At 44.4% G+C, this 21,365-nt stretch overlaps 3 protein-coding genes across 8 annotated transcripts; 2 read left to right on the forward strand and 1 right to left on the reverse strand.

The window, feature by feature from the left end:
* The first annotated feature begins 943 nt into the window (after positions 1-943).
* TINF2 (TERF1 interacting nuclear factor 2) lies at positions 944-7,268 on the forward strand. Of its 4 annotated transcripts, none has more exons than XM_019924126.3 (9): positions 944-1,489; positions 1,628-1,732; positions 1,853-1,954; positions 2,489-2,596; positions 2,701-2,797; positions 2,965-3,427; positions 3,513-3,580; positions 3,688-3,779; positions 6,236-7,268. In XM_019924126.3, exons 1-9 carry the CDS (start codon positions 1,298-1,300, stop codon positions 6,404-6,406), a joined length of 1,398 nt encoding a protein of 465 aa, XP_019779685.1. In that variant the 5' UTR covers positions 944-1,297; the 3' UTR covers positions 6,407-7,268. The 4 variants fall into 4 exon arrangements, with proteins under 4 accessions (XP_019779685.1, XP_019779687.1, XP_019779688.1 ...); XM_019924128.3 differs by having other exon boundaries at positions 948-1,267; XM_019924129.3 differs by having other exon boundaries at positions 948-1,253.
* On the reverse strand, positions 4,614-11,238 carry GMPR2 (guanosine monophosphate reductase 2). Of its 2 annotated transcripts, none has more exons than XM_033851273.2 (10): positions 10,876-11,238; positions 10,377-10,472; positions 10,116-10,235; positions 7,914-7,997; positions 7,689-7,763; positions 6,687-6,768; positions 6,489-6,595; positions 6,261-6,303; positions 5,418-5,577; positions 4,614-5,242 (listed from the first exon to the last, which is right to left on the reverse strand). In XM_033851273.2, the coding sequence occupies exons 1-10, from the start codon at positions 11,131-11,133 to the stop codon at positions 5,053-5,055; spliced, it is 1,215 nt and encodes a 404-aa protein (XP_033707164.1). In that variant the 5' UTR covers positions 11,134-11,238; the 3' UTR covers positions 4,614-5,052. The 2 variants fall into 2 exon arrangements, with proteins under 2 accessions (XP_033707164.1, XP_033707163.1); XM_033851272.2 differs by having other exon boundaries at positions 7,590-7,763; positions 10,876-11,236.
* Positions 11,239-11,367: 129 nt separating this feature from the next.
* On the forward strand, positions 11,368-21,261 carry NEDD8 (NEDD8 ubiquitin like modifier). 2 transcript variants are annotated; one of them, XM_004311628.4, is made up of 4 exons: positions 11,368-11,505; positions 20,012-20,059; positions 20,228-20,310; positions 20,898-21,261. In XM_004311628.4, exons 1-4 carry the CDS (start codon positions 11,488-11,490, stop codon positions 20,992-20,994), a joined length of 246 nt encoding a protein of 81 aa, XP_004311676.1. In that variant the 5' UTR covers positions 11,368-11,487; the 3' UTR covers positions 20,995-21,261. The 2 variants fall into 2 exon arrangements, with proteins under 2 accessions (XP_004311676.1, XP_019779703.1); XM_019924144.3 differs by having other exon boundaries at positions 11,415-11,556.
* The last annotated feature ends 104 nt before the right edge of the window (positions 21,262-21,365 follow it).

Below are 21,365 nucleotides of genomic sequence, written 5' to 3' on the forward strand. Positions count from 1 at the left end.
AAAAAGGAAGATAACTAGAATTTCGTAGATGTCCGATTTGGGTACTTTGGAACTTCCAGCTAGATGTCCCAAGGGCAGTCGAATGTGTGGCTCACCTCAGAAGACTGATCTTGAGTGGAGACAGGGAGGGATATAGGAGCCAGTATCTCTAAGAAAGGAGATGGCCCAAGGAAAGGGTAGTTTCACTAAATCCCTGTAAGGTAGTCAGAGCAGGTAATTAATTCAGTCAACAAAAAATATACACTGTGTGCCAAGGTTCTGTCCCGGGCAATGGAAATAAGGAGAGACATCAGGAAGGGTGACCAGGAGAAAGACAAGTAAAACGGTCAACTGTATTAGGGGGCTGACTGGAGTAAGCGCACAACAGAAATTCGAAAAAGGAAATCTATTTTATTTATTTTAGAACTACACGATTAAAAAAAAAGATATCAAACACAGAAAAGCACAAAAATTTCCTGCAGTCTCACCATCTAGAAAAAAACCAGATTAACAATCTGATGTATCTTTTCAAACTTTGAATTTTGTTTTTTAAAGGCGGGCGCCCTCTCCCATTCTGTAAAAAAAAAAAGAGTTGAACTCTTACTGCAAGCGGCGCGCCGCCCGGGGAAGGCTTTGCAGGCGATGGTTTGGGCGCTGGGATTTAAGGAATCGTATTTGAGAGGGTGAAGACGATGGAGAGGGAAAGTGGCATAAGCCTCGCTTTACAGACTAGAAAGTCAAGACCTCAAAGAACGACGGGCCGTCTCCGCAGGCTCCGCGAAGAAATGCAAGGGCTGGAGGCGGGAAAGGGCCGGAGGCGGGAAAGGGCGGGAGGCGGGGCCCAGGTCCCCGGTCCCAGCTGCTCAGCAGCCGTCGGAAGCGCAGGTCAGCTGGGTCGGGGCCCGGCAGCGCCGCCGGATCTGCCGGGGCGCGGCCTTATGACGCGCCGTGACGTCTCCCTTGTCTGGCGGCCCATTGGTTCTCCACTACCACCCTTCTCCCGGGTAGGGAAACTGGTCGCGGAGCCGGAAGCGAAGTAGCCTTTGAGTTCGAGACAGCGGCGGCGTTTAAGGCAGAACGACCTGTTGCCAGTGGAGCTGGCCAGCTTCTCCATTCAGGCTCCAGCCCGAGTTGGAGAAAACCCCGGGATTCCGGTGGCCCATGGGAGGGCGCAGTCTCGGATCGCGAACTATCCGGCGCAGACCGAAATAGCCGAGCCTGTGAGGGCCACCGGAAACCGCGCCCCTAGGAGGAGGCGGGAAGCCTTGCCAGAGGTAGGAACACAAAGGTACGGCTCCTGGGGTGGGGCCCGCCGGCCATGGCCACGCCCCCTGGGGCAGGTCCCGCCGCTCTTCGCTTCGTAGCCGCTGCCTGCTGGCAAGTCGTGCGCGGACGCTGCGTGGAGCATTTTCCGCGAGTATTGGAGTTTCTGCGATCCCTGCGCGCTGCTGCCCCCGGCTTGGTTCGGTACCGGCACCATGAACGCCTGTGTATGGGCCTAAAGGCCAAGGTATTGGAGTCAGTAGGACCCGGTAGAGGGGAAAGGGGATGCGAGGACCTGTCCTGGGCCGACTGCTTGGGGGTGGAACCGGTTGGAAAAGGGCAGCTTGCCCGGACGTGGGGATTCTGAGCTCAGCACTCTTCACAGCTGGTGGTGGATATGATCCTGCAGGGCCGGCCTTGGGCCCAGGTTCTGAATGCCCTGCATCGCCACTTCCCAGAGTCTGGACCTGCAGTGCGGGACCCCAAAGCCGTGAGTCGTCCCTGGAGCAAGCCCTACCTCCACTTAACACGCGGTGCAACAAAGTTGTTCCTCCTCCCGGTCACTGGACTCTGGTGCCCCTAACTTGTTTGTCTTCCTTACCCTCAACAGACAAAGCAGGATCTGAGGAAGATCTCAGAGGCTCAGGAAACCTTTTGCCAGCAGGTGAAGCAGCTGGCAGAAGCCTCTGTTGATTTGGCTTCGAAGCTACAGGTGGGACTGGCTGCTTTGGAAGCTATGGTGTAGCTGTTCTCTCTAGTCCTCTTCTGACCTGCTTCCTTTTTTTTTTTTAACTTTTTAAAACATCTTTGTTGATATAAAATTTATATATCACACAATTTACCCATTCAAAATGTACAACTGAATCTTTTTTTCATTGAAGCATAGCTGATTTAGAATGTTGTATTGATTTCTGCTGTACAGCAAAGTGATTCAGTTATACATATGCATACATTCTTTTTTATATTCTTTTCCATATGGTTCATCACAAGATATTGAATATAGTTCCCTGTACTATACAGTAGGACCTTGTTGTTGACCCAATTTTAAATTAGTAATGCTTAATATAAATAACATTACTGATTTTAATCGAGAAGATTCATTCAGGCTTTTTTCTTCAATGTATAAATACTTTCATCAACAATGTACAACATAATTTATTTTTTTTATTTTTATTTTTTTTAACATCTTTATTGGAATATAATTGCTTTACAATGGTGTGTTGACCTGCTTCTTTTCCTCCCGCAGGAACTTGAACAAGAGTACGGGGAACTTTTTCTGGCTGCCATGGAAAAGCTGTTTTTTGAATACCTGTGTCAGCTGGAAAAAGCACTGCCTACACTGCAGGCACAGCAGGTTTTGCTAGGGCAAAACACATAAGGGCAGAATGCTGGGGTGGGGGGTAGGGGGTGGAGTTGTATCAACGCCTGTGGTCTTCATGCCTCTCTCCCTGCCCACAGCTTCAGGATGTGCTGACTTGGATGCAGCCTGGAGTTTCCATCACTTCTTCTTTTGTCTTGAGCCAATATGGTGTGGACATGGGGTGGCCACTTCCAGGTACCAGGACCATCTAGGAAAACTAAGAATTTGGGGGTGGAGTGTTTAGCTTGCGACCTTTTGAGGCAGCCTATTGGAAGGGTTACATGGGCCTGAGGCGTAAGAAACCAGACTGAGTCCATGTGTTACTATATTGCCTTCTTAAAGAGATTTGTTTTCTTTCTCAGAGTGCTTTGCTACTGATTCAGTGAACACTACAGAGCCCATGGAGCAGAGTCCTCCTCAGCAACCAACACCAGCACTCCACGACCCTCTGCCAAAAGCCCGGCCTGGCCCACACCCTCCTCAGGATCCAGCCTCAAGGAAGCACCCAGAACCTTTGACTGGCCACCATTTCAATCTGGCCCCTCTAGGCCGGCGAAGAATCCAGTCCCGGTGGGCATCCACTAGCAGAGGCCATAAGGAGCGCCCCACAGTCATGCTGTTCCCCTTTAGGAATCTGGGTTCACCAACGCAGGTCATATCTAAGCCTGGGAACAGCGAAGAACATGGGACACACACAGCAGATCCAGCAGGTGCTGTGGGCACCAGAGCAGCCTCGACTGGCAAGTCTAGGAGTCCGTCCAAGACCCTGGGAGGAAGGGCTCTGAAGGAGAACCCAAATGACTTGTCTGCCTCAGAGCAAAAGGAGTGAGTACAACAGTTGCTTCTCCCTACTAGCAGCACATGCCCTGCCTGCTTTCCTTTCACCCTGTCTTGCTTGCTCCCACCCTAGGAACTGCTTGGATTGCCCCATGGAACCCCTGAGATTGTCATTATCGCCTCCTAGGGCCAGGAAGTCAGGTAGGTATCCTGAGTCAGGACCAGATCAGACAGCCTCCTCTCTTGGGGACTCTTGAGGTCCTGTGTTCACTGAGAAGAGTACCTGGACTCTGGTTTCCTCCCTGCAGTGCGTCCTCCATCTCTGTGCAGCTCTGACATTACTCTAGGGGACCTGGTTTTGGACTCCGACGAGGAAGAAAATGGCCAGAGGGAAGGAAGGGTGAGTAGGAAGGAATGGAAAGCTGGGGAAGGGGATGGGCGGGCAGAACAAGATAGAAAGCCATATGATGCAGGATATGGAGGGCTCAGGGCATGTTTCAGTGATGATAGGATCTCCCTGCTCCCTTCTCTGCAGGACTCTCTGGAAAACTATCAGAAGACAAAGTTTGACACCCTGATCCCCACCTTCTGTGAATACCTCCCCGCTTCTGGCCCCAATGGTGTATCTGTCCCTCTTCCTAACCATACAGACAGTTCTAGACTGCTGTGATTAGACTGGAATGCCCACGGCACTCTGCCTGTCTCCTTCCTCCTCAGCTCTCACACAGTTTAGGGGTAATAAAGTGGAAGTCCAGGCTTGGGTTGCCTGACTATATTGCTAAAGTTACTTTGTAATACTTAATAATTAAATTTTGGATTTGTTAAAACACTGTCTTCGTTTGAGGGAGGGGAATTAAGGCTTCTATAAGGTCAGTGTAGGTCATTCCTTAGAAACAGAACCGGCCTCTCCAGGGCTGGAAGGGGATCCCTTTGCCACTTTACTTCCCTTGGAGAGTGTCGTTCAGACATGCCCAAAAGGGTTACCAGGGCTGAGAGCCTAGAAGAGAAATTTCCTTTTGCTATTCTGAAAATACTGTGTGTGGTCTGATGCCAGAATATACTTGTAAATTCTCATGCTGCCACGTTACTTGGGGGTGGTGGCACTAGAATGGAGATGCTTCATGGAAAGGGCACTCACTGTCCTTGACTCCACTGGGTCAGTGCCAACTCCTCCACTTGCCCTGCAGCAGCACCCAGATGCCATCCTTGTGCAGAAATCCCCAGAATCTCAAAGTCATTGGGATCTCTCTTTATTGAGGTATTTAAAATACATAAACACTTCTGAGCTTTGTAGATATTCAGAGATCTATTTAATGAATCTGATTAACAAAACATGATTCTAAAAGCCTACCTCTTCCAGACCAAGGCCATATAAAACACTTATGTATGAATGAGCATCTTTTCCTTTTAATAATCTTCAGGATTCTGGGTCCCCAGATTCCCATTTGATTATCTTAACTTTATTTTCTCAGCCTGCCTTCCTTGCTTCCTCCCCAGTGGGTGCCCTGGGCATTTTGCATGTGCAGATAAAGTACAGAATACTGCAGGAGCCCTTAGCAGAGAGAGGATAGGAAATGACCAAGTAATAGCCCTAGTAGCTGGGATGGGAGAGGGGCCCACTGGGGAGCCCTGTGGTGGGTGCTGGCGCCCTGGGAGGGCAGAACTGCTCAGGTCTAGCTCTTGTCACTGAAGATCGGATTCACCTGCTGGGTGACACGGATGAAGGTAGTTCTCCGGCTCAGCTCCTTCAGCTTAGCTGCTCCCACGTAGGTACAGGTGGAGCGGATGCCTCCAAGAATGTCTCGGATAGTGTGTTCCACATCCCCTTTAAAGGGCATCTCCACTGTCTTTCCCTCTGAGGCCCTTAGAAGAGGAAAAGCTTTCTTACCTTTTCTGTCTGGATTTCTTAAGCCCAATGACTCTTCCCCAATCTCTAGCATTTAGTCCCTGTTCATCACTTTTCTTCCAAGTTCTGCCACCACCTTACTTGGGAAGTCACGCTTTCCAAGAACCCTCAGCTTCCGGCCTCCACACCTACCTGTACTCAGCTACGCCCCCGGCATACTTCTTCATGGCCATTTCAGAACTCATGCCATAGAAGAGCTTGTACTTCTTGCCATCCCTCTCGATGAGCTCACCACCTGACTCGCTGTGCCCAGCCAGCATGCCGCCCAGCATCACGAAGTCAGCCCCTGCCCCTGCCAGCACCAACAAGAGGGGAAAGAGATGAATCTGGCCCAGGTTCCAACATGGTCACCCTCAGAAGCAACTTACACAAAATTCTCAGGCCTGCCAATGATTCTGGCATCTTCCTGGTTTTGTTTCCCTAGCTGGCCCACAACCCAGTGCACAGGCCTACTCTGCCCTGGCTTCTGTTCCTCAGTGGACTTTACAAGAATTTAAAATCGAGCCTCTGGAGACGCTCTGCCTGGCTTCTGCTCTCTCCTTTTTGCTGCTTTCGCCATCTCCTGGTCACCTCTTTTTACTCTGCCCAGCCGAACAAGACTCACTTCAAGTGTCCCAAGAGCAAAGCTCTCCAACTTCAGTGTGAACAAGGATCACCTAGGAAGCTGGGAAAATGCAGATCTGTAGCCCCACTCCCCAGAGCCAGATGCCATGGGTCGAGGGTGGGGCTCGGCATCTGCACTGTCCCGCAGTCCAGGGGATGTTGCAGATGGCCCTGGCCCACATTAGGAGAGTCCACATCAGAGTCTCAGGATTTCCCCTGCTGGTTTGCCCCAGATGACACCACAGGCTTCTGGGTCACTAGTCATATTATAAAAGAATCTGAACAGCTTTGTTAGACTTCCCTAGCCTGATCCTAGACCCTCAGAGGTGACTTATCCTCTTCTACAGGATCCTCCTTCGGTGCCCTCCTTACCGAAAGCCTTGGCCACATCCCCGGGACAGTTGCAGCCTCCATCCTGCAAAGTAAGGAGCACTATGAAGGGAGAGTATGGATGCCCCAAGCCCTCTAGGAGGTCCCAGTGGCCCACCTCAAAGCTGACAGGAACCCAGGAGTCCTGAGCCACCTCTACCAGAGCCTCCAGACCTGGCAGAGAACCCAGATGTCTGGCAGCCTCATACCCTACCCTGCTCTTGGCCTTACGGAAATGATGTGGCCTTTGAGGCCATGGGCAGCATCTGCGCACTCCATCACTGCACTCAGCTGTGGATACCCAACTCCGGTCTTCTTCCGGGTGGTACACACAGAGCCTGAGAAGAACGTGACAAGAATGAGAGGGAAGTTCTCCACAGGTGTCTGCCACTGAAGCGGTGGCCAGTGGCCCCCAGTGAACCAGCTTACCTGGTCCAATTCCCACTTTGATGATGTCAGCCCCAGAGAGAATCAGCTCTTCCACCATCTCTCCTGTTACCACATTCCCTGCCTGGGACAGAACCATCAAAACAGAGCATTCTTAGGGTCAGAAAGAGCCGATCGCATGCTTCCAGCATTATTACAAAGAAGAGTACCTTGGTTCCCTCTACTTGGGCCTTCTGAGGGCTTTTAGACGAGTCACTTCAAAGGACCCTGCTTTCCAAGCTGAGGTAAGGGGGTGAGTGGCCAGTGTCACCGTTGTACCAGGGTAAAGCGGGGGTCCAACTGGAACAAGCTCACATCTGATTTACAGTAGATTTATCTCCCCCTCCCCTCCAAAAGACCCAAGCACATCCTTTGCTTAAGCTGTTATGTCATGAAACCTCTCTGGCTTCAGGGAAAGGGGGAGGACATGGTAATGTCAGCTAAATACCCATCTACACAATTGTACTTGCTTTTGATGGACAGAACAGAGAGACCACTCAATGCTGCGAGGAAAGTGAGGCGTTGTCATAACTCCCCTGAGCTTGTAAAAATAAAATAAAACAACATTTCATGCATCCCCTTCAATATGACTGTAGTATCTCTCCATACCTTTGGGCAGGTGTGTATGTACTAGAGGTATGTACGATGCAGAAATGTTCCATTGTGGTTTAGTGAGTGATGTCGGACACTGGATTTACAAAGACTAGGTATCAAGGTTCGGAGAAGACGGCACTGGCCAGTACACAAACATTTAAAGCATGGAACCATGGATCATCACCCAGTGACATGATTAAGCGGACTAGGAAATGCAGCAGAGGAGAAAGGAACTGGTGTAACAAAATGGTGTGGCGGGAAAGAGTGGAGGAAGGAGAGGAATGGACCCACTGCAGGGTAGTAGAGACATACCATGATGGTGTGTTCAGGGAAGCGCTTCCGCACATCCTTTACAAATTCAACAAAGTGTTCAGAGTAGCCATTGGCCACGTCCACGCATATATATTTCACCTGGGGAATAGCGTCCAGGATCTGTCCCAGCTGCTCAAAGTCAGCAGAGCTTGTGCCTGAGCTGGCAGCCAGATGCTGTGAGAGAAACAGGGCCATTAGCATGTAAGAAATGACCTGGTTGGTTAGCCAACAGGGGTGGGAAGGTAAGGGCTGGTCCCCAGGAAGCCACACAAAGATTCCCGGAAGACTGGGCTAAGGAGTGGATCAGGGGAGGACCAGTGTTACCTCAAGACAGTCAGGATTCTGGCTAGCAAACTCTTTCCACTGCTCGAGGCTGTAGTGCTTATGGACAGCAGTGAAGAGGGAGAACTGGGAGAAGAAAGAGCCATCAAAAAGGAGGGAACTTCATTAAGAGTCTCTTTTTCTAAAAATAGACCTTTATATTATCCTATCTGAGGGACAAAAGGACTGAAGTCTGGAAAGAGCAACTTGAAGAAGTCAGTGGTTGAGCTCAAACCTCAGTTCCACCATTATTCTCTCTACAAATGCAGTCGGGCTTTTCGCCATAAGCTAGTACTTGCCCAACACTCCCACCAAAGTACTAAAGTCACCTGGATTGGATTTCACCTGCCAGCACGTACAGCGCTTCTGAGTTAAAAGGTGACAAGGACAAGCTGTTGGTGCAGTGGGACAAGCAGTAGACAAGAAAGAACCATGAAGAGGCTGGACGGAGCCAGTGTCTGCCTGCACTGATTCAGCCCCTCCTGTGATAACCTAGTACAGAGCTAACCTACTTGCGGTATCTTCTGGTCCATTTACCAGCAGTAATTCAGTAAGCCTAAATGCTCACAAAATTACAAGAGGTAAGGCCTTAAGGTTAACAGTCAATAAGGTGCTACCCTTTCTCCATCTCTGCTAAAGTAAAGGACAAATTTTCTTGAGACATGGACCAACCTGAAAAGTTTATCTCATTTAGTCTGTTTCAGTCAACCAAGTTCAAGGATATAATGACTCATCAGACTTGTATTTCCTAGCACAACAAATTGCAAATAACGTCCCAATACTTTGAGAAAGGCATTCAAAGGCCACTTGTGAATGCTGGTGTTTGTGATTTAAAAGTGCAGACATGCAAACAGACAAGACAGCACAAATCTTGCAACAGACGAGAGACCCAAGGAAGTCAAGCATCAGCCAGCAGTAAGGAAGTGCAAATGCTATAATACTCAGAGATCATCATCAACACTACCTAGCTAACGCTGGTACAGAACTGTGCTTTCTCAGCAACACTCTGCCATCAACATGCTAATAGACAAAAATCACTCTAGGAGGTCAGCAGACCTTGGAGATATACTGGCATAGGGTGGCATGATGAGCATATCCAATTACATACCAAGCTAGAGATCTAGAAAAAGATCCTTGCTTGCATCCAACCTTTTAATTATTACTGAGACTTGGCTGTATCTCTAAAATCTGATTTCTTCAGCACTCAGCAGTAATGAAAAGCCAGTCTCAACATAAAGCATCAAGACAGTCCCGGCAAGGTCCATACATTATAGGACATTTGTTAACACTGAAGTCAGATTCACCATTCCTTAACTCTATTGGACAGGCCAGGTGGACAACGGGCAACAGTGGGATTCCTAAGCAGTTGGTAAATGGCAATAGTAATACAGTACTAAAGCTGCATAGCTATGAACCTCAGAGAAATGATAGCAGACATTCCACAAAGACTTACAGCAATCAAAAATAGAGAAAGAGAGATGAAGTCCTTAAGGCTGACAGAGCCACAAGCAGCAGCAGAATCCATCAACCAGGGCTACCTGGATTAACCAGCAGAGTGCATATGTCCTCAGGATGCCCAAACTATCTACCTTCTCAGCTACAAATACAGAGACAGGTAATATTACTGAAAGGAGCAGCAGCTTCCATTTTGAAAATGAGCAATAACCTGTATATAAGAAAAATACATTCCATTTTGGGCACATCCCAGAAACACCCAGGAACCTAGAACTTAAAGAAGAGGAAGATTAAAAAAAAAAAAAAAAAAAACAGGCATGAAAGAAAATAAACTTCTTCTCTCTAGGATCTTCTAGTTAGGAATTTTTGAATGCTCAAACTATATCTAGTTTCTGGACTAAAACAGTGAATGCTGAGCATCCTAACAATAGTGTAAAGAGGGATGCCGGTGATTTGGAGAGGGTGATCTGGGTGGTGGGAAAAGTTGGCAGGATGTATAAACTGCTGGACAGGAGAAAAGGGAAAGTTCTGTTAAAATGGGGGCAAAATCTAGCTTTGAATCTCATTAACTCAGATGGCCCTTTAAAGTTATCAGATAAAGGGGCCTTAATACTACTGCAAAAACAGAAATTGAGCATCCTGACTGTTAACTGCCAGAGTTGACCTGGGATGGGGGTGGGGATGCAGATACCTCTGCAGTCAGCCCACAAAACTGGACACCATGAGGAAGGGGTATGAGGGAAGTCCTACCTTACAGAGAACCTTGGCTATCTCAAAGGTGCCTACAGTATCCATATTGGCTGCAATGATGGGGATCCCAGTGTACATCTGCTTTGAGTTCCGAAATGAAAAGGATCTTGTGAGATCCACCTGCAGATATGAACAGGAAACTAAGCATTTCATTTATCCAAAAAACAAGTATTGCAGGAGGGCAAAAGCCAGGAATCTTTCCCAGTCCTGGCCCTCCAGGAGCTTGGGATCAAGAAAGAGCAACTAGAGAAGCAGGCTCACCTCACTTCGAGACTTAAGGGTACTGCGTTTGGGCCTCAACAGGACATCCTTGAAGTCCAGTTTGACGTCGTTGTCGATGTGAGGCATGGCAGGCACCTAAGGGTAGCAGCGAATCTGAGAGCTGGAAGGTAGGAAAAGTCAGGAGGCGGTAGCTGAGCCAATTTTCCCTTAGAACTTAATGTTCTGTTAGGGCTGGCGGGCTCATCTCTCTCCTCGCTTAAATTGTGGAAGGTCAGGGCATTGATCGAGGCATAGTCCCTGAAGACCGTCACCTCAGACTCGGGTGGTTTCACTTACTCTCTGTGTCTTCAACCTAGATACTATTTGTTGGGGAGAAGAACTGGGATGGAGTCGTGAGAGACCCTAAATGGTGCGTTCCTTACCCCACTACTCTTCTTTCTCCCGCCCCTGCAAAGAGCAGTTTGGGATAAGAGGCAGATTTGGGAGTGAGAAGGAGTGGTGGGATCCCAAAACCAGCTTCCGGAATAGGGGTACTCACTTCCTGTCGCCGGGGCCAGGTGGCAGTTGACCGAAGCTCCTCTTGATTAGCCACTAACCTCGCGCAGCCCCGCTGAGCCTTGTGGGCAGCGCTAACAGGTTCCGCTAATTGCCGGAGAGAACGAGTAACCGAGGAATTCCAGCTTCGGTGCTGGAGGCCTTCTGGGTAACAGAGTTCACACACTGAGGATGCCGCTGGATCTGAGGGGCAGGGAACTATAACTCCCAGGGTGGGACGCGCGGAGCTGCCCCCTGGCATGATGGGAGGAGTCGTTCGTTCCGCCCCCGCTTTATACTAGCCCCGGCTTGCTGGGAACTCTCAGAATTGCAGAGGCGTCATCTCTGCTGTAACTAGGCGGGCCGCCTCCTTTTTTTTTTTTTTTTTACGACGCCACAGAAACGAAACGCGGACGCATTCCTGAGCCTTTCCGGAACCCCGTGGAAAGAAGGAGGAGGAGCGAGGTGCGGGGTGGGGGTGGGGGGGGTGGGTGGAGCCAGGCAGTGACCCGGAAGCAGAAGTGACTCCCACAGGCTGAGTGCTGGGGAGCTGCATCGGCGATCGCAGCGGTAGAAGCAGCAATTTATCTGTGTGCAGCCCCAAACTGGGAAGAAGATGCTAATTAAAGTGAAGGTGGGAGCACCTCCAGCCTTGCCAAGACGCAGTGGTACTGGGCTGGCCGCTGTGCGTTAAGGGAGAAGCCGGGAAGGAAAATCACGCCTTTCCCGAGCTTGGAGGGGGCTGACAGCCTCGGGGCTCCGCGCGAGGGTTGATGGGATGTAGGGGGGGGTCCCCAAAAGGGCTTCGAGAGCAGGGGCTGGCCCAGCCAGACGACCCCGGGGTCTGTGCTGTGCCTGCTTTCATTCCGGGACCGTTCTTTGACCCAGAAGGAGGCCGCCTTTGTCCGGGGTCTCGCTGTGTTCGAACCCCCGCGGTCATAGAGAAGGCCTAGCAGCATCTTGGCCCCCCTCTCTCTCGGATTCTTGGAATAAGCTCTGTTCTCCATCGTTCATGCCCCAGTTACCTGCTTCTCCCAGCCCCTAACGTAGGCTACTCCGAGTACAGCACAAAAACGTAGCCTAGGGAACCGGGGCCTCCCAGGAACTAGACTGTGAGCTTTTGCTAGTTGTCGCCAAGGTGTAGTATCTCAGCCGGCCTTCAGGAAACAAAGCTGGGAGCGTGTTCAGTTAGCACCTGCATTTCTGAGCCAGCATCCTGGACCAGCCTCCCTTCCTTGACTGAGGCAAGTTAGTTATCAGTGCCCTAGTTCTTGGTACTAGCAGTGTTTCCTTCATCTCCATCCCGCCTCCTGTGGTTCTTCACCAGTTTCCAACCCTCATTAGTCCTATCTGCTATTTCCTCCTTTGTGCCTTAAGAGGGAGGGACAGAAACTAACAATTGATGCAGTGCAACGTTAGTTGAGCATTTAAAAATAAAAACTGCCAAGGAAGTCTATCGTTATTTCATCAGCTCTTTAGTGTATTTATCATGCATAATAGCCATTAATCTCTTCAGTCCTTCTGAACCACCATCTTAGCTAAGGATTGAAGCCAAGCAGAATGTTGAAGGTCATTGTTTTTCAAATTTTGAGTAATGAGCTATAAAACAGTCACTAGTGGTAAAATCAGTTTAATAAGTCCGTGGGTCACAAGCAACAAGAAAAAGAAAAAAATAGAGATATCAGGGTATACTTCTGGATAAGAGGATTGTTTGTGAAATTTTGGGTTTTATTTTGTATGTATATTACATGCATGGATGTGATATTTGTTCATATGTATTTCTTAGTGTGGGTCACTGTCCAAAAAGTTTTGAGAAACATTAGCAAGTGAATGCTTATGTCATTTCCATACATATGGATTCTCAGGTCCTCTTAGTCCTCCCTTAGTCCAAAGAAGAGGTTATTACTATACTTTTGTTCAGTGTTTTGTAAACCTTTTTTTAAATCTCAACCTACACAAAAAAATTTTACCTCATGGTCCCATACAACACAAAATAACTGTGTGTGATATGCTCTGGTATTTTGAATTCTATTCCAAGTTGATTTCATAACCCACTGATGGGTTGAGACCTGCAGTTTAAGAAAATACTGTATTCTAGATGGGCTTCTCAACTTAAAAATGTGTAAGAATCACCTGGGGATCTTGTTAAAATGCTGATTCTAATTCAGTGGTCTGGGACGGAACCCGAGATTCTGCATTTCTAACATTCTGCATTTCTGCTTGTCTGGGGAGTATACAAGGTTCTACTTTCTTTGAATCCATTTGTATTTAGTACTTCTCTAAAACTGTCAGGCTCCTTTCCCAAAACACTTTCGTTTCCACCTTCAAATAGGTTTCTCTGTCCATCTTTCTCTTTCTTTTTTGTATGTTAAATACATTTTTGTATGTTAAATAAATAAAGCAATTAGCTGTGAACTACTATACAAATGATAGGTTTTTTAGCAGGGTTCCTTTGTGAATTATTCATTCTCCACTGTCCTTCTCCATGTAGGTAACTTATTCCATATCTCTTTTTGCAATCTTTTACAACTAAATCCCTTGTCCACGGAAGGAAAAACACACAACATAAGAGCTGTGAGTTCAGTTTATTTGGGGACTTACTGAGGACCTTAGCCCAGGAGACAGCCTCTTAGATAGCACTGAGGAACTGCTCCAAAGGTAAGTGGGGGAGGTCAGCATGTATGTGATTTTGGCAAAGGGTAATCAAGCACACATCTCGGTAGAAGGTTGCTGCTAGTCAAGAGGAACAGATATCTTAGTTAATGGTTTTAGTGCTTTTCTAAGTATGGGAAGATGCAAGAATTTGGGTTCATAAAATTTCCTCCTGAAAATATCTAACTATCTAAAGGCGTGTTCTATTAATTTTCCCAGAGCACATTCCTGATGTGCCTCATTCCTGTCTCCCCCTTGAACTCCTTTCAGGCTGGGTTGAAAGTCAGCGACTGCAGTGGCTAATGACTTAATTCTTGTAGAACCAGGAGGCAAGTGACATCCTTTAGTTGGCACACTCGTGATTTAAAACTTCTCTTGATGCCTCATCTCTGTGTTTCCAAAATTAAATACAGCATCTTCTGTCTTAAGCCATCTTCCCAATACTCATCTCATATATTGATCCCATCAATCTACCAGTTACCTGGAACCCAGTTCTTTAAAATCATTGTTCTCTTATAGAACCTAATTTTTCTTTTGATACATCTTTCTGTTGATTTTCTTTCTATTCCCATTACCCTTGTTCTCATCTGGGGTCTCATTAACTTATATCTTTATTTCTCTGTGATACCTCCAGAGAAATACCTCTTGTTGGGGTACCTCCAACAAGATTTCCTACTGCCATTCCCCTCTAAAGTTTAGAGTCTAGGGACTTCCCTGGTGGTCCAATGGTTAAGACTTCACCTTCCAGTGTAGGGGGTGTGGGTTCGATCCCAAAACATAAAACAGAAACAATATTGTAACAAATTCAATAAAGACTTTAAAAAATGGTCCACATCAAAAAATTCTTAAAAAAAATAAAGTATATGTATTTTTTAAAAATAATAATAAAGTTTAGAGTCTATACCAAAATACGGTGTACAAAATCATAGTGTACAGGTCTTCTTTAACCTTCTTTTTCGTCATATTATTCCCTAACCTCAGATCCTGCATTGATTCCTCTTAGCAAATTACTTTGGGCACCTGTCTTTACTATCTAAGCCCCAGTTTTCTCATTCATGCTTTTTTAAACGTAAAATAAAACACAAAGCTCTTAAGGGTTAAGTTCAAGGAGTTTTTAACAACAGTATACCCCCATGTAGCCACAGATCTAGAACATTTTCACCCCTGCCCTCTGAAAGTTCCATAGGTTAGTTTTACTTGTTTTAGAATTTAATATAATGGAATTATAGAATATATCATTTTTGTGTCTGGCTTCTTTCACTCAGCATTATGTCTGTTGTTGTGTCTGTAGCTCCTTCTTATTACTTGGTAATACTACATTAGATGACTGTATCACAATTTGTTTATCCATTCTCCCGTTGATGGACGTTTGGGTTATTTCCAGTTTCTGGCTATTATGAAGGAGGCTTCTAATAGCCAGAAATGATGATATGAACATTGTCTTTTTGTGGACTTATGTTTTCATTTCCTTTGGATAAATACCTAGGAATGGAATTACTAGGTCATGTATAACTTTAAAAGATGCTGCCAAACAGATCTGCAAAGTATGGCACCATTTTACATCCCTACTTACAATGAGTGAGCATTCCAGCTACTCTGCACCCATCTTTATTATAGCTATTTTAGTGGGTGTGAAGTGTTATCTCAGGTTTAAATTAATCACTGTTGATTTTCCCTCACCACGGCACTTTGTCACTGCCTCTTGTATTTTGGACGATAACATTCAGTATGGCATTTCTTGTGCATTGGTTTGTTCTATTAATTGTATGTCTCAGTGTCTCTTGGTTGTACATCTTCACTTGAAAGAGATTGTTGGCAAGGGCTGGGTCACTTAATTTCTTTTATATCCCCTACAGTGCTTATAGCAGAATGTCAGGCTGAGGTTCATCATAGACTAGCTGAATAGCAGTGAATGTATTCCCAGGTCACAATGACCAGATTTGAGGGAAGAAATCCAGTATGACATGGTCTTTTAAAATATCTTTTAAAATTAAAATCAAGAATATCTTTTAAAATTTATGTTCAGTTTTAAATGATTTTAATTATGACAATTTCAGACATATACAACAGCAGAGAGAAGGAATAATGCACCCCATACGAAGCTTCAAAAACGATCATCTCATGGCCAATCTTATTTTATTTATACTCACCAACTTACCTTATGTTTTAAGGAGCAAGTCCCAGATAGCGTAGCGTATACTATTGGTATATATTTCGGTATTTATCTGTAAAAAAGAACTTTTTTTACTAACATAACCATAATTATTACACCTAAAAAATCAACAGTGATTTCACACTATCATTGTCTCATTTGTTTTTTACAATTTGTTGGAATCTGGATCCAACTAAGATTCATACATTGTAGTTGGTTGATAAGTATTTTAGGCCTCTTTAAACCTGTAATTCCCCATTTCCCCCATTTTTTTTCTTGTTGAATGATCTAGGTGGTTGTTCCCGTAGAGTTTCCTATAGTTTGAATTTTGCTGATTACATTCCCATGCTGTCTTTTAATATATTCCTCTTTCCTCTGTATTTCCTGTCAATTGGTAATAAGATCGAGAGGCTTGATTTGTCCTTTTTGTCTGTTCATGTGTGAGAATAATTCATAGGTGGTATTGTGACATGCTTCTGTCAGGTTGTTTTGCTTTCTGCGATGTTAGTCATTGCCTAGATCCATTATTTCATTGGAGTTTACAAAATGGGGATATTCTGATTTTATTGTTGCTTCCTACATTAGCTGGGATCCTTGAGCAGTGTCCAGTACAGTGGCCATTTGCCCACGTGCACTATTGACCACGGGAAATGTGGCTAGTGAGACTGAGGAATTCATTTGTTTTATTTGTATTTAATTTTAATTAATTTAATATAAGAACTGAAACTTTATTCAGTAGTTGCAAAACCTTTTAACTTGTTTGGAACAAGTTGGGAATGTAAACATACTTTTTCAACTGTAAATTGTGAAACTTAAATACAGATCAAGTATTTCAGATGATAACTTATCATCTGAATTGAGGTGTGCTGTCAGTATGAAATGCACACAGAATTTTGAAGATTTAGAAGAAAATGTAAAATATATTAATAGTTTGAATATATTGGGTTTCAGAATAGTAAAATTAATTTCACCTTTTAAAAATGTGGCTGCTAGAATATTTAATATTGTATATGTGGCTTTCACTAAGTTTCTATCTCTAGTGGACAGTGCTGCTTTACAGAATGGTTTCCTTATACTCTCATCAAGGACATTGTTTTAAATTTTTTTTCTCATCCCAATGTATTCATGGTATTAAAAAATGGAAAATACAAAAAAGCACAAAGAAAATAATTTAAATCACCCATAATCTCAAAACTCAAGATAAAAGCACTGATGTCTACATCCTTCCAAACTTTTTTGAAAGCATATAAATACACGTATGTGTGTGTGTATTTCTTTAGTTACAAAATAAGAATTATACTGTTAGTCTAAACATTGTTTGAGAACTGTGTGATTTTCCCCCTGTGTTTGTACCATAATTTATTTAACCCTCAATTGTGTGATATTTAGATTGTGTTTCTAGTTTTTCAGTTTCAAAAAGTTGCAATTCATTGTCATAGGTATATTTTTGGACAGAGGATTATTTTCCCAGAAGTGTTATTGCTGGGACACCATATGCCAGATTGCTCTCTGGATACATTCATAGGCTTCTATAGTCGATCTCAGAAACAAAGGACCAGTGCTAGAGTTTTAGATTTTATAAAGCAATAATTTTTTTCAAATGTCATAAAGCCCAAGCATCTGACTCTTGGGAGAACAGTTCTAGGCTTTCTGTTAGAGTCTTTTGTACTCTTTAAAAATTGTTATTATTAAATCAGAATGAATATTTATTAATATTCATGTGATAAAGGAATATATTTTTATTAGATATTTTATTAGATAGTACAGATAAAGGGAGAGTTAGCTTTGGTCTCCTCAATCCTACTCCCCTTCTCAAGGATCATCATAATTTTAGGAGATAGGTATACTTTTAATCCTTTCTTCTATGCATGTATGTATGTATATATTTACATATAGAAAATGATACATAATCATACATTCTCTAGATCTTTCCATGTTAGTGTATAAACTGTTGCATAATAAATATATCATTCTAGGGCTTCCCTGGTGGCGCAGTGGTTGAGAGTCCGCCTGCCGATGCGGGGGACACGGGTTCTTGCCCCGGTCTGGGAAGATCCCACATGCCGTGGAGCGGCTGGGCCCGTGAGCCATGGCCGCTGAGCCTGCGCGTCCGGAGCCTGTGCTCCGCAGCAGGAGAGGCCACAACAGTGAGAGGCCTGCGTACAGAGAAAAAAAAAAAAAATATATATATATATATATATATATATATATATATATGTATATATGTATATATATATATATAATTCTATGGCTGTACCATAGTTTAATAGTTTTCCTATTAATAGGCATTAGGCTGTTTCTTGTGTTTTGCTTTTATGAAAGGTGTTGCAGTAAACCTCACAAGTTCCTCTTTGAATACGTACTCAAATTTCAAGTTTTTCCTTAAGGTTAGTTATCTAGAAATAGAATTGTCTGGTTAAAGAGTCTTTGCATTTAAAGTATTATGATCAATAAATTGAGATAATTTGTGGACAACATGGTATTGCATACTTTCCATTTTGTCAGGAAGGAGCCTAAAGAAATACCATATATTGTCACTGTCGTTTCATAAAAGGACATTTTAACACCTGAAAATATTTAGTTTCATGAAAATCTCATTGTTGTCATTATTTTTCTCATTTTACCATAGACTATTGAAAATTTTCAAACAGACCAGCTTGAGTTGGGGTGGAAACTTGAAAATCACTGTTGTAATTTATTCTTTTGCATCCAAACAGGTCAATCCAAAGGAGTTACTCTTGGATTTTTTGAAATATCCTTAGTAGTGAACCATTCTCATGGTTGAGAAGTTAGATCCTAAGTACTTTCTTCATGCTGGTCTTTGTGAATATCATAAGTAGGAACCATATGTTATTTTGTGAGTCCACCACAGGAGTGTACATTGGGTCTCAATACTAGATCAGCCAGACTTGGGCAGTACTGAGTACAGAGCTGAAAGCTCAGGTTCTGGGGCCAGAGAGTTTGTGTTTGGATTCATACTCTCCTTTTGACTTCATAGGCATGCTTTTTAACCTGTCCAAACCCCATTTTCCTCAACTATAAATGGTGATAGTAATAGTACATATCTCACAAGTACTTGCAAGTATTAAATGTATTGACGCATGTAAGATACTCAGCGTAGTTTCTAACTCTTGGAAAGTGTTCAGTAGATGTTGGCTGTGATCATAGCATGATCATTGGTGTATTTAGCTGTTCCACCAATATTTGTTGACTGCTTCTATGTCAAACACTGTGCTTTGTGCTTAAATTAGGAAGATTGAACAGTCTCTGTCCTTTAGGGAGCTGGAGTATAAATTGGGGAGTTTGACACTTAAACAACTAGCTGTAATGGCTCTTAAAGTGTACTGGGGACAAGTCATCAATCTTAAAGCGTCCCTTGAAGGTTTGCAAAAGAGCGGAAGAGGGCATGGCAACAAGAAAAACAGTAGAAGCAAGGAAAATGCCCCTAAATTATGGATTACTGTAGACTGGTGCAGATGGAGTTTGAAGAGCAAGGATGGATGGGAGATTAGATTGGATGAAGCACGTTTATAAGTGTACAATGAGTATAATTATTGTTTGAATATCAGCAGCCCTTTGTCTATAGAAGAAGTCAAGAAGACCAGAGCTGCAATTTAGGATTTAGGTGGAAGTCTGGAGAAGATATGGGAGAATAGAATGTTGAATTCTAGTATTACTTAAAAAGTTGGTCAGGGACTTCCCTGGTGGTGCAGTGGTTAAGACTCTGTGCTCCCAATGCAGGGGACCTGGGTTCAATCCCTGGTCAGAGAACTAGATCCCACATGCATGCTGCAACTAAGGGTTCGCATGCCACAACTGAGGAGCCCTCGAGCCACAACTAAAGAGCCCTCCTGCCACAACTAAGACCCGGCGCAACCAAATAAATAAATAAATAAATATTAAAAAAAAAATGTTGGTCAGAGGTGATCTCCAGTGTCCCTGAGAGAATTCTTTGAGTTATCTGAATGTTAATTTCTAGCATTGGTACATGAGATAAGGTCCTTCTCAAAGGAATACTTTCCTTAGGACAATTCTCATTGCTGTCTTATCGAAAGGAGTTATGGTATTCTCTTGGATTCTAGCAGAATGGGAGGTGAGATGACCTGTGAGATTAAAAGGGTCAAATGGTTTACAGAATCTTCCCCTATCAAAGTTGTTCACAGCCTAAAAATGTCTGAAATCGGGTGTGGTCAAAACTTCTGACACTTCAAATCAGCTTTGAGAATGTGCATTTCTCAGAAGGTAGTAGATCCCCCAAGACTAGGCCAGGATGTTTTACCTAGGAGACAAATTGTATATTGGGCTGTAGGATTCATGAAACCGTTGCCTGTTTCAGACGCTGACCGGAAAGGAGATTGAGATTGACATTGAACCCACAGACAAGGTAATGTACGCCCAATACCTCTCCATGCCTATCTCCCTACATGTACACTTGCTTGGGTATGCTGATGAACTGAGTCCTTCTGCTCTCATACTCTCTGCATAGCTCTTGTTCTTTCCCGTTCCACGGTCCTTCCCCCTGAGCAACCCCTGACTACTTGTACCCCTAAAGGTGGAGCGAATCAAGGAGCGTGTGGAGGAGAAAGAGGGAATCCCCCCACAGCAGCAGCGGCTCATCTACAGTGGTAAACAGATGTAAGTTTGGAATGGGAATGAGGGCGTGGCCATCTTATGTGAAGATGAAGATGCAAGTTCTGGAGGTGGAGCAGGCCTGCCTTTTTTTTGTTGTCTCAGACCCTTTGGCAATTTGATGAAGGCTATGAACCCCTTCTCAGAATTAGATTTTTGCAGACATAAAATAAAATGCATGGAATTACAAAAGAAACTAATAGGATCGAAATACACTTATCACACTACTAAAAAAGCAAGTTTGTGATATATGTACTTCATTAAGATCTAATGATGGATATAATAACTACTATAATTTTAAAAGATTTTCAAGATACCTACAAATAGTTGTGAAATGATAGGAAAATATCTAATTTTTGTTGTTAACAAGTTACCCATATTGCTAATAATACCCCTGTGGGTTTTTTGCCTGTGTTCAAAACTGAAAGAAATATCAAATTTCAGTTAGGGGTTAGTAAAAATATAAAGATGTAATTTTTTTCTCATCTGCATTCATAGATCCCCAGACAGATCCATGAAACCCAGGTTAAGAACCTTGCTCTAGATGGTATTTCTAATACCTTTTTTCTTTTTTTTTTTGCCTCTTCCTGCAGGAACGATGAGAAGACAGCAGCTGATTACAAGATACTAGGTGGTTCAGTCCTCCACCTGGTATTGGCTCTGAGAGGAGGAGGTGGTCTTAGGCAGTGATGGACGCCCCCCTGCATTTCACCTCCTTGCCCTGTCGCTCATTATGAGGAATCATGTATCCTCTCACACTGTGGGACACCAGAGCCACTGCCCCCTCTCCTGGATGCCCAGTCTTGTGTGTCTGTTGGTGGGAGACTGTGAGGACCCCAGGATGCAGTGTTCCTGGCCCAAAGGGCCCTTGCTGGCTATTGGGTTTTAGTTTGCAGTCCTGTGTGCTTCCCTCTGTTAATGGCTATGTCCCTGGTTGTCAATAAAATATTTCCTGGCCTCCTGGAATCTTTCTTCTATTGCACAAACGTGACTGAAATCAAAATGGGCCAATGCACACTCAGTTATACCAGGCTGAAGGAGTAGGACAGTGTAAGAGAATG

This window comes from Tursiops truncatus, chromosome 2 (assembly GCF_011762595.2).
Source record: "Tursiops truncatus isolate mTurTru1 chromosome 2, mTurTru1.mat.Y, whole genome shotgun sequence".
Lineage (NCBI taxonomy): Eukaryota > Metazoa > Chordata > Mammalia > Artiodactyla > Delphinidae > Tursiops > Tursiops truncatus.

Coding starts and splice junctions, on each gene's coding strand:
- TINF2 (XM_019924126.3), top strand. CDS start 1,298: ATGGCCACGCCCCCTGGGGCAGGTCCCGCCGCTCTTCGCTTCGTAGCC. Junction 2,798..2,964: donor CATGGGGTGGCCACTTCCAG/GTACCAGGACCA, acceptor TTTCTTTCTCAG/AGTGCTTTGCTACTGATTCA. Junction 3,780..6,235: donor ATGGCCAGAGGGAAGGAAGG/GTGAGTAGGAAG, acceptor CCTCTTCTACAG/GATCCTCCTTCGGTGCCCTC.
- NEDD8 (XM_019924144.3), top strand. CDS start 11,488: ATGCTAATTAAAGTGAAGGTGGGAGCACCTCCAGCCTTGCCAAGACGC. Junction 11,557..20,011: donor GTGGTACTGGGCTGGCCGCT/GTGCGTTAAGGG, acceptor TGCCTGTTTCAG/ACGCTGACCGGAAAGGAGAT. Junction 20,060..20,227: donor ACATTGAACCCACAGACAAG/GTAATGTACGCC, acceptor GTACCCCTAAAG/GTGGAGCGAATCAAGGAGCG.
- GMPR2 (XM_033851272.2), bottom strand. CDS start 11,133: ATGCCAGGGGGCAGCTCCGCGCGTCCCACCCTGGGAGTTATAGTTCCC. Junction 10,473..10,875: donor CCTGGCCCCGGCGACAGGAA/GTGAGTACCCCT, acceptor TGCTACCCTTAG/GTGCCTGCCATGCCTCACAT. Junction 6,769..7,589: donor TCCCTGAACACACCATCATG/GTATGTCTCTAC, acceptor GTTCTGTCCCAG/GCAGGGAATGTGGTAACAGG.